Source organism: Triticum dicoccoides, chromosome 3A, assembly GCF_002162155.2.
Source record: "Triticum dicoccoides isolate Atlit2015 ecotype Zavitan chromosome 3A, WEW_v2.0, whole genome shotgun sequence".
NCBI lineage: Eukaryota > Viridiplantae > Streptophyta > Magnoliopsida > Poales > Poaceae > Triticum > Triticum dicoccoides.
In genome coordinates this window covers 137393077-137404989 of record NC_041384.1, presented here as the reverse complement: position 1 = coordinate 137404989, position 11913 = coordinate 137393077, and the positions used below count along the sequence as shown (strand labels likewise).

The 11913-nt window shown below is 44.1% G+C and overlaps 1 protein-coding gene across 1 annotated transcript; it reads left to right on the top strand.

Moving 5' to 3' along the window:
- Window positions 1-706: 706 nt before the first annotated feature.
- On the top strand, window positions 707-1899 carry LOC119271403 (cell number regulator 6-like; the record flags this gene model as incomplete). The annotated part of the gene is made up of 2 exons (XM_037553251.1): window positions 707-1006; window positions 1439-1899. Coding segments are annotated over 2 exons (501 nt in total), but the record flags the coding sequence as incomplete, so codon positions are not given.
- Between the last annotated feature and the right edge of the window lie 10014 nt (window positions 1900-11913).

Here is an 11913-nt window from a genome sequence, read left to right as displayed (position 1 = left end):
TACTATTATTTTTCAGTCTTCTATTATCTTTGCAAAGTTAGCCCTGTGATGAAGTGCTCATGTGGGAAGGATTAGGCACTGGTCACTGTCTGAAAGAAATAAAGACTACTGCCTATGTCTTATATTATGGGACAGAGGGAGTAGTAGTCATAACGTTTGGTTCTGATTATCGTGTTCTCATTGTTAAAGTTGACCCTTCTTTTTTCTGTATTTGGGAAGTTCTTGAAGATGTACACACTTCTCCATCTAACTGTCAGTTATGGTTTTAGCTCTTTTGGGCTCTCTGCAAAATCAACACGCTGTTATAATGAGCTCATATTGAAAAGAATTAATCATTGTTTTGGATTCTAAATTGTTTCAAAGAAGCAAAAACTAGTTGCAACGTTTACTTTTATTACGATGCTTTCGATCTAGAGATGTCTTTCTTCTTGATCTGTTTGAAAATTCTTCTACAGGTACACTTTCCCAGTATAAGTGTTAATTGTGATAAACTGTTGAGCACATAAATGACTGCGGCATACATGGCCGAAACCCGAAAGCTTAAATGAATAGCATTACTCTGTAGGCTGTAGCTAATGGCTAATTCCTTTATGCTTCTTTATGCCCTTCAAATTGTGTCATCATAGGGTTTGTGATGTGTGCACCTTTATGCTTCAGTCCGCACAGTTTTCATATGTATTACTGCTATATTCCGAGATACTTCTGAACCTCTTATGTGCCTGATCTTCTTAATGTGTTAGGCTGGACTGGACTATTCTGCCCCTGTGTGTTGTTTGGACGAAATGTTCAGGCCCTTAGAGAAGATATCCCATGGACAAGACCCTGCACTTGCCATGCTGTCTGTGTTGAAGGTGGCATTGCATTGGCAATTCTCACGGCTATATTCCATGGTGTTGACCCAGACACATCGATCCTGATTGGTGAAGGCCTGGTCTGCAGTTGGTGGATATGCTCTCAATATACTGGTATTATTCGTGAAAAGCTTCAGAAGAAGTATCATCTTGAGGTACTTCTTTCTCTCTTCCACAGTTTCTTTGTATGTGTCATGATTAATCGCATTCATAAGAACATCTACAAACAGTTGTATTTATTTCTACTATAAGAACTACACAATTGCATTCTCCATCTGAGATAGTTGTAGCAGGTATTCAGGAGTCCAGAAGTAAACCTTAGCTTTGCATTTTTAAAGTTATGTGGTCACTCTCATGACATTCTTGCTTGGCATTGTTCACTGGCGGTAGCTGGTTATATCATTGAATTATCAGATCATTTTATCAGTTCTTGCTTGGCCACCTTTTCACGTATAGTATCTTTTTGTGGTCACTAATTCTAACTAGTTGTCAAGTCTAGCATTTGATAAGTGGGCTGGGTTTCTACTTTTGTGCATCAGTATTACGGGCCTTTTGCTAACCACCACATATTGTTCTGCTTCCACCAGAACTCTCCATGCGAACCTTGCATAGTCCACTGCTGCTTCCACTACTGCGCGAACTGTCAGGAGCATCGTGAAAGGAAAGGCCGACTTGCAGAAAACAGTGTTGTTCCAATGACCGTTGTCAACCCACCGCCGCTGCAAGAGATGAGCATGGCTGAGAACAACGCTCCCACATCCGAGAATGAAGGGTCAAAGGCAGCATGAGAACTGAAACTGACATGGAGTCTGCTCGCCCTTTTAGAGGCCACTATATATACAGTATATTGTTAAATGACTGTCATCTGGCAGGTACCGTATGAAACATTGGTCTGATCCAGATTTTAGTTTATGACCATTACTACCTGTGATAGAATGTTGCCCGTGGTCATGTGATATATATGTGTGGAGACCATTACTACCTATGATAGAATGTTGCCTGCGGGCATATACTATATGTATGAATATATTTACATTTGTGAGCGGTATGTCCTATCAACGTTATGCATTGCCTGTGTTCTCGTTCATGGAAGGTCTTCTCTGGTCTAAAGGATAGGAATAGGAAAGTCATATGAAATGAGGTGGCATACATGTCAGGTCCTATATGAAAAGAGATGCCATTTGATTCATAGAATGATATTTTTCCATTAGGTTTGTGCTAGTGTTCTTTTTCTTTGAAATGTGTAGGATATATAGAGACCAGTCCAACATAGGAAATCCGGTCCTACAAACTCTATCAAAAAAATTCCTATAGCAATCCTATCCTACAAAATTCCTACAAATCAAAGGAGGCCTAAGTATACGGTACAATTGTATGAAGTGGTTTAGGAACGTCTGAATCTCCTCTGATGTAGTGTACATGAGCATTTACGTGAAATTCTTGCAAATTTTATATGAAAGTGTGTTTGCTATTTACAAGTTTTTTGGGAAGACAAGATGGTGATGCGGAGATGGGTGATGCAGCCAGGCAGGGTCATGGGGGGTTGTCTATGACAGAGAGGATGATTAACGCCCTGTTCGGATTACCTCCGCTCCACAGCTTCACTCCGGGAGCGGGTGAAGTTATAGTGAAAAAACGTGGAGCGCCGGTTTCCTGGCTCCACAACTCCTTCTATTTCGCGGAGCAGGTGAGACTCCGAACCGGGCCTAACTTAGAGGGATGGCCAGGAGCTGCGGCAGAGTAGTAGAGGTGGCGGCTTGGAGAGGGTGTGGGGCAGCAAGGAGACCGGCAATTCGGTTGGCGTTGAAGGCAGCAGGAGGAAGAAGCTAGGAATAAGAAAATGGACCGGCCCTTAGATTTTTTTCCATGTGAAGCGCGACAACTTTTTAATTTATAAAGAGAGCTCCCTCTCTGATTTCTATTAATAGAAACCACATTGTATTACAAAATCTGAGGAATTAAAGCGAAACTGCCACACATAACAACAAAAGGCACGATGCACAAATCCAACCTGGTACAGAAAATGGGTTATCCCATCTGCCCATCAAGATTACAGGAACTTGTTGGGAAACGTAGTAATTTCAAAATAATTCCTATGCACACGCAAGATCATGGTGATGCATAACAACGAGAGGGAAGAGTATCGTCCACGCACCCTCGTAGACCGTAAGCGGAAGCGTTATGAGAACGCGGTTGATGTAGTCGAACGTCTTCATGATCCGACCGATCCAAGTACCGAACGCACGGCACCTCCGAGTTCAGCACACGTTCAGCTCGATGACGTCCCATGAACTCCGATCTAGCAGAGCTTCACGGGAGAGTTCTGTCAGTATGACGACGTGATGACGGTGATGATGTTGCTACCGACGCAGGGCTTCGCCTAAGCACCGCTACAACATGATCGAGGTGGATTATGATGGAGGGGGACACTGCACACGGCTAAGGGATCAATGATCAACTTGTGTGTTCTAGGGTGCCCCCCTGCCCCCGTATATAAAGGAGCAAGGGGGAGGCCGACCGGCCCCTGTAGGGCGCGCCAGGAGGAGGAGTCCTCCTCCTAGTAGGAGTAGGACACCCCTTTCCTACTCCTACTAGGAGGAGGAAAGGAAGGGAAAGGGGAGAAGGAAGGAGAGGGAGGAAAGGAGGAAAGGGGGGCCGGCCCCCTAGTCCAATTCGGTTTGGGCTAGGGGGGCCGCGCGCCCTGCTTCCTCTCTTCCACCACTTGGCCCATGAGGCCCAATACTTCTTCCCCGTATTCTCGTAACTCCCTGGTACTCCGAAAAATACCCGCATCACTCGGAACCTTTCCCATGTCCGTGATAGGGAACGTAGTAATTTCGAAAATTTTCCTACGCACACGCAAGATCATGGTGATGCACAGCAACGAGAGGGGAGAGTGTTGTCTACGTACCCACGCAGACCGACTGCTGAAGCGTTGACACAACATAGAGGAAGTAGTCGTACGTCTTCCCGATCCGACCGATCCAAGCACCGTTACTCCGGTACCTCCGAGTTCTTAGCACACGTACAGCTCGATGACGATCCCCAGGCTCCGATCCAGCAAAGCGTCGGGGAGGAGTTCCGTCAGCACGACGGCGTGGTGACGATCTTGATGTACTACCGTCGCAGGGCTTCGCCTAAGAACTGCTACAATATAATTGAGGTGGAATATGGTGGCAGGGGGCACCGCACACGGCTAAGGAACGATCTCAATGATCAAATTGTGTGTGTAGAGGTGCCCCCCTGCCCCCGTATATAAAGGATCCAAGGGGGAGGGGGCGGCCGGCCAGGAGGAGGGCGCAGGAGAAGTCCTACTCCTACCGGGAGTAGGACTCCCCCCCCCCCCAATCCTAGTTGGAATAGGATTCCCCGAGGGGAAAGAGAGAGAGAGGGGGCCGGCCACCTCTCCTTGTCCTAATAGGACTAGGGGAGGGGGGAGGCGCACGGCCCACCTTGGGCTGCCCCTTTCTCCTTTCCACTAAAGCCCACTAAGGCCCATATGGCTCCCGGGGGGTTCCGGTAACCTCCCGGTACTCCGGTAAAATCCCGATTTCACCCGGAACACTTTCGATATCCAAACATAGGCTTCCAATATATCAATCTTTATGTCTCGACCATTTCGAGACTCCTCGTCATGTCCGTGATCACATCCAGGACTCCGAACTAATTTCGGTACATCAAAATGCATAAACTCATAATAACTGTCATCGTAACGTTAAGCGTGCGGACCCTACGGTTCGAGAATAATGCAGACATGACTGAGACACATCTCCGGTCAATAACCAATAGCGGGACCTGGATGCCCATATTGGCTCCTACATATTCTACGAAGATCTTTATCGGTCAGACCGCATAACAACATGCGTTGTTCCCTTTGTCATCGGTATGTTACTTGCCCGAGATTCAATCGTCGGTATCCAATACCTAGTTCAATCTCGTTACCGGCAAGTCTCTTTACTCGTTCCGTAATACATCATCTCGCAACTAACTCATTGGCTGCAATGATTGCAAGGCTTATGTGATGTGCATTACCGAGAGAGGGCCCAGAGATACCTCTCCGACAATCGGAGTGACAAATCCTAATCTCGAAATACGCCAACCCAACATCTACCTTTGGAGACACCTGTAGAGCTCCTTTATAATCACCCAGTTACGTTGTGACGTTTGGTAGCACACAAAGTGTTCCTCCGGTAAACGGGAGTTGCATAATATCATAGTCATAGGAACATGTATAAGTCATGAATAAAGCAATAGCAACATACTAAACGATCGGGTGCTAAGCTAATGGAATGGGTCATGTCAATCAGATCATTCAACTAATGATGTGACCTCGTTAATCAAATAACAACACCTTGTTCATGGTTAGGAAACATAACCATCTTTGATTAACGAGCTAGTCAAGTAGAGGCATACTAGTGACACTAAGTTTGTCTATGTATTCACACATGTATTATGTTTCCGGTTAATACAATTCTAGCATGAATAATAAACATTTATCATGATATAAGGAAATAAATAATAACTTTATTATTGCCTCTAGGGCATATTTCCTTCAGTCTCCCACTTGCACTAGAGTCAATAATCTAGATTACACAGTAATGATTCTAACACCCATGGAGCCTTGGTGCTGATCATGTTTTGCTCGTGGAAGAGGCTTAGTCAACGGGTCTGCAACATTCAGATCCGTATGATTTTGCAAATCTCTATGTCTCCCACCTGGACTAGATCCCGGATGGAATTGAAGCGTCTCTTGATGTGCTTGGTCCTCTTGTGAAATCTGGATTCCTTTGCTAAGGCAATTACACCAGTATTGTCACAAAAGATTTTCATTGGACCCGATGCACTAGGTATGACACCTAGATCGGATATGAACTCCTTCATCCAGACTCCTTCGTTCGCTGCTTCCGAAGCAGCTATGTACTCTGCTTCACATGTAGATCCCGCTACGACACTTTGTTTAGAACTGCACCAACTAACAGCTCCACCGTTTAATGTAAACACGTATCCGGTTTGCGATTTGGAATCGTCTGGATCAGTGTCAAAGCTTGCATCAACGTAACCTTTTACGGTGAGCTCTTTGTCACCTCCATATATGAGAAACATATCCTTAGTCCTTTTCAGGTATTTCAGGATGTTCTTGACCGCTGTCCAGTGATCCACTCCTGGATTACTTTGGTACCTCCCTGCTAAACTTATGGCAAGGCACACATCAGGTCTGGTACACAGCATTGCATACATGATAGAGCCTATGGCTGAAGCATAGGGAACATCTTTCATTTTCTCTCTATCTTCTGCAGTGGTCGGGCATTGAGTCTGACTCAACTTCACACCTTGTAACACATGCAAGAACCCTTTCTTTGCTTGATCCATTTTGAACTTCTTCAAAATCTTGTCAAGGTATGTGCTTTGTGAAAGTCCAATTAAACGTCTTGATCTATCTCTATAGATCTTTATGCCTAATATGTAAGCAGCTTCACCGAGGTCTTTCATTGAAAAACTCTTATTCAAGTATCCCTTTATGCTATCCAGAAATTCTATATCATTTCCAATCAGTAATATGTCATCCACATATAATATCAGAAATGCTACAGAGCTCCCACTCACTTTCTTGTAAATACAGGCTTCCCCGAAAGTCTGTATAAAACCAAATGCTTTGATCACACTATCAAAGCGTTTATTCCAACTCCGAGAGGCTTGCACCAGTCCATAAATGGATCGCTGGAGCTTGCACACTTTGTTAGCTCCCTTTGGATCGACAAAACCTTCTGGTTGCATCATATACAACTCTTCTTCCAGAAATCCATTCAGGAAAGCAGTTTTGACATCCATCTGCCAAATTTCATAATCATAAAATGCGGCAATTGCTAACATGATTCGGACAGACTTAAGCATCGCTACGGGTGAGAAGGTCTCATCGTAGTCAACCCCTTGAACTTGTCGAAAACCTTTTGCGACAAGTCGAGCTTTGTAGACAGTAACATTACTATCAGCGTCAGTCTTCTTCTTGAAGATCCATTTATTCTCAATTTCTTGCTGATCATCGGGCAAGTCAACCAAAGTCCATACTTTGTTCTCATACATGGATCCCATCTCAGATTTCATGGCTTCAAGCCACTTTGTGGAATCTGGGCTCACCATCGCTTCTTCATAGTTCGTAGGTTCATCATGATCTAGCAGCATGATTTCCAGAACAGGATTACCGTACCACTCTGGTGCGGATCTCGCTCTGGTTGATCTACGAGGTTCAGTAGTATCTTGTCTTGAAGTTTCATGATCATCATCATTAGCTTCCTCACTAATTGGTATAGGTGTCGCAGAAACAGTTTTCTGTGATGTACTACTTTCCAATAAGGGAGCAGGTACAGTTACCTCGTCAAGTTCTACTTTCCTCCCACTCACTTCTTTCGAGAGAAACTCCTTCTCTAGAAAGGATCCATTCTTAGCAACGAATGTCTTGCCTTCGGATCTGTGATAGAAGGTATACCCAACAGTCTCCTTTGGGTATCCTATGAAGACACATTTCTCCGATTTGGGTTCGAGCTTATCAGGTTGAAGCTTTTTCACATAAGCATCGCAGCGCCAAACTTTAAGAAACGACAACTTTGGTTTCTTGCCAAACCATAGTTCATAAGGCGTCGTCTCAACGGATTTTGATGGTGCCCTATTTAACGTGAATGCGGCCGTCTCTAAAGCATAACCCCAAAACGATAGCAGTAAATCAGTAAGAGACATCATAGATCGCACCATATCTAGTAAAGTACGATTACGACGTTCGGACACACCATTACGCTGTGGTGTTCCGGGTGGCGTTAGTTGCGAAACTATTCCACAATTTTTCAAATGTACACCAAACTCGTAACTCAAATATTCTCCTCCACGATCAGATCGTAGAAACTTTATTTTCTTGTTACGATGATTTTCAACTTCACTCTGAAATTCTTTGAACTTTTCAAATGTTTCAGACTTATGTTTCATTAAGTAGATATACCCATATCTGCTTAAGTCATCTGTGAAGGTGAGAAAATAACGATATCCGCCACGAGCCTCAATATTCATCGGACCACATACATTTGTATGTATGATCTCCAACAAATCTATTGCTCTCTCCATAGTATCGGAGAACGGTGTTTTAGTCATCTTGCCCATGAGGCATGGTTCGCAAGTACCAAGTGATTCATAATCAAGTGGTTCCAAAAGTCCATCGGTATGGAGTTTCTTCATGCGCTTTATACCGATATGACCTAAACGGCAGTGCCACAAATAAGTTGCACTGTCATTATCAACTCTGCATCTTTTGGCTTCAACATTATGAATATGTGTGTTACTACTATCGAGATTCATCAAAAATAGACCACTCCTCAAAGGTGCATGACCATAAAAGATATTACTCATATAAATAGAACAACCATTATTCTCTGATTTAAATGAATAACCGTCTCGCATCAAACAAGATCCAGATATAATGTTCATGCTCAACGCTGGCACCAAATAACAATTATTTAGGTCTAATACTAATCCCGAAGGTAGATGTAGAGGTAGCATGCCGACCGCGATCACATCGACTTTGGAACCGTTTCCCACGCGCATCGTCACCTCGTCCTTAGCCAATCTTCGCTTAATCCATAGTCCCTGTTTCGAGTTGCAAATATTAGCAACAGAACCAGTATCAAATACCCAGGTGCTACTGCGAGCTCTAGTAAGGACACATCAATAACATGTATATCATATATACCTTTGTTCACCTTGCCATCCTTCTTATCCGCCAAATACTTGGGGCAGTTCCGCTTCTAGTGACCAGTCTGCTTGCAGTAGAAGCACTCAGTTTTAGGCTTAGGTCCAGACTTGGGTTTCTTCTCCTGAGCAGCAACTTGCTTGCCGTTCTTCTTGAAGTTCCCCTTCTTCTTCCCTTTGCCCTTTTTCTTGAAACTAGTGGTTTTGTTAACCATCAACACTTGATGCTCCTTCTTGATTTCTACCTCCGTAGCTTTCAGCATTGCGAAGAGCTCGGGAATAGTCTTGTTCATCCCTTGCATATTATAGTTCATCACGAAGCTCTTGTAGCTTGGTGGCAGTGATTGGAGAATTCTGTCAATGACGCAATCATCTGGAAGATTAACTCCCATCTGAATCAAGTGATTATTATACCCAGACATTTTGAGTATATGCTCACTGACAGAACTGTTCTCCTCCATCTTGCAGCTATAGAACTTATTGGAGACTTCATATCTCTCAATCCGGGCATTTGCTTGAAATATTAACTTCAACTCCTGGAACATCTCATATGCTCCATGACGTTCAAAACATCGTTGAAGTCCCGATTCTAAGCCGTAAAGCATGGCACACTGAACTATCGAGTAGTCATCAGCTTTGCTCTGCCAGACATTCATAACATCTGGTGTTGCTCCGGCAGCAGGCCTGGCACCCAGCGGTGCTTCCAGGACGTAATTCTTCTGAGCAGCAATGAGGATAATCCTCAAGTTACGGACCCAGTCCATGTAATTGCTACCATCATCTTTCAACTTTGCTTTCTCAAGGAACGCATTAAAATTCAACGGAACAACAACACGAGCCATCTATCTACAATCAACATAAACAAGCAAGATACTATCAGGTACTAATTTCATGATAAGTTTAAGTTCAATTAATCAAATTACTTAAGAACTCCCACTTAGATAGACATCCCTCTAATCCTCTAAGTGATCACGTGATCCAAATCAACTAAACCATAACCGATCATCACGTGAGATGGAGTAGTTTTCAATGGTGAACATCGTTATGTTGATCATATCTACTATATGATTCACGCTCGACCTTTCGGTCTCTGTGTTCCGAGGCCATATCTGCATATGCTAGGCTCGTCAAGTTTAACCTGAGTATTCTGCGTGTGCAAAACTGGCTTGCACCCGTTGTAGATGGACGTAGAGCTTATCACACCCGATCATCACGTGGTGTCTGGGCACGACGAACTTTGGCAATGGTGCATACTCAGGGAGAACACTTCTTGATAATTTAGTGAGAGATCATCTTATAATGCTACCATCAATCAAAGCAAGATAAGATGCATAAAAAGATAAACATCACATGCAATCAATATAAGTGATATGATATGGCCATCATCATCTTGTGCTTGTGATCTCCATCTCCGAAGCACCGTCATGATCACCATCGTCACCGGCGCGACACCGTGATCTCCATCGTAGCATCATTGTCGTCTCGCCAATCTTATGCTTCCACGAGTATCGCTACCGCTTAGTGATAAAGTAAAGCATTACATCGCGATTGCATTGCATACAATAAAGCGACAACCATATGGCTCCTGCCAGTTGCCGATAACTCGGTTACAAAACATGATCATCTCATACAATAAAATTTAGTATCATGTCTTGACCATATCACATCACAACATGCCCTGCAAAAACAAGTTAGATGTCCTCTACTATGTTGTTGCAAGTTTTACGTGGCTGCTACGGGCTTAAGTAAGAACCAATCTCACCTACGCATCAAAACCACAACGATAGTTTTTCAATTTGACTCCGTTTTAACCTTCGCAAGGACCGGGCGTAGCCATACTCGGTTCAACTAAAGTTGGAGAGACAGTCTTCCGCAAGTCACCTATGTGCAAAGCACGTCGGGGAAACCGGTCTCGCGTAGGCGTACGCGTAATGTTGGTCTGGGTCGTCTCGTCCAACAATACCGCCGAACCTAAGTATGACATGCTGGTAGGCAGTATGACTTATATCGCCCACAACTCACTTGTGTTCTACTCGTGCATATAACATCAAACCATAAAACCTAGGCTCGGATGCCACTAATGGGGAACGTAGTAATTTCGAAAATTTTCCTACGCACACGCAAGATCATGGTGATGCACAGCAACGAGAGGGAAGAGTGTTGTCTACGTACCCACACAGACCGACTGCGGAAGCGTTGACACAACATAGAGGAAGTAGTCGTACGTCTTCCCGATCCGATCGATCCAAGAACCGTTACTCCGGCACCTCCGAGTTCTTAGCACACGTACAGCTCGATGACGATCCCCGGGCTCCGATCCAGAAAAGCGTCGGGGAGGAGTTCCGTCATCACGACGGCATGGTGACGATCTTGATGTACTACCGTCGCAGGGCTTCGCCTAAGCACTGCTACAATATAATCGAGGTGGAATATGGTGGCAGGGGGCACCGCACACGGCTAAGGAACGATCTCAATGATCAACTTGTGTGTGTAGAGGTGCCCCCTGCCCCCGTATATAAAGGAGCCAAGGGGGAGGGGGCGGCCGGCCAGGAGGAGGGCGCAGGAGGAGTCCTACTCCTACCGGGAGTAGGACTCCCCCCCAATCCTAGTTGGAATAGGATTCCCCGAGGGGAAAGAGAGAGAGAGAGAGGGGGCCGGCCACCTCTCCTTGTCCTAATAGGACTAAGGGAGGGGGGAGGCGCGTGGCCCACCTTGGGCTGCCCCTTTCTCCTTTCCACTAAAGCCCACTAAGGCCCATATGGCTCCCGGGGGGTTCCGGTAACCTCCCGGTACTCCGGTAAAATCCCGATTTCACCCGGAACACTTCCGATATCCAAACATAGGCTTCTGTGACACCCGGATAATTAGGCTACAGTAAAACTCTGCTAATGATGCCACGTCACCACTCTTAAAACTGTTGTAAACCTCACGATGATTCAATCCCGTCTGAATTCAAAAATTCAAAATCAAGGCAAAGAATAAAAGTTTTCAAACATTAAAACTAAAATGTTCTATATGTGCCAAATATTGCATAAATAATTATGGTGGAGAATCCACATTTTTATAAAGTATTTAGTGGCACTGAAATAAATAAAACAGTAATAAAAACTAATAATTAAATGCCTTTACTAATTAGTAAATTATCAAACTAAATTAATTGGGGACTAGACATTTTGTGACGGTGGACTAAACTGAGATACTAAATTAGATGCTATGTATATATTTTACAGAAACTAAAATAAAAGGTGACTAAAGTAAAACAGGAAAGAATAAATAAAAAGAAAAGAACAAATAGAAAACAAAAGAAAGAAAAAGGAGAAAGAAAACCCCC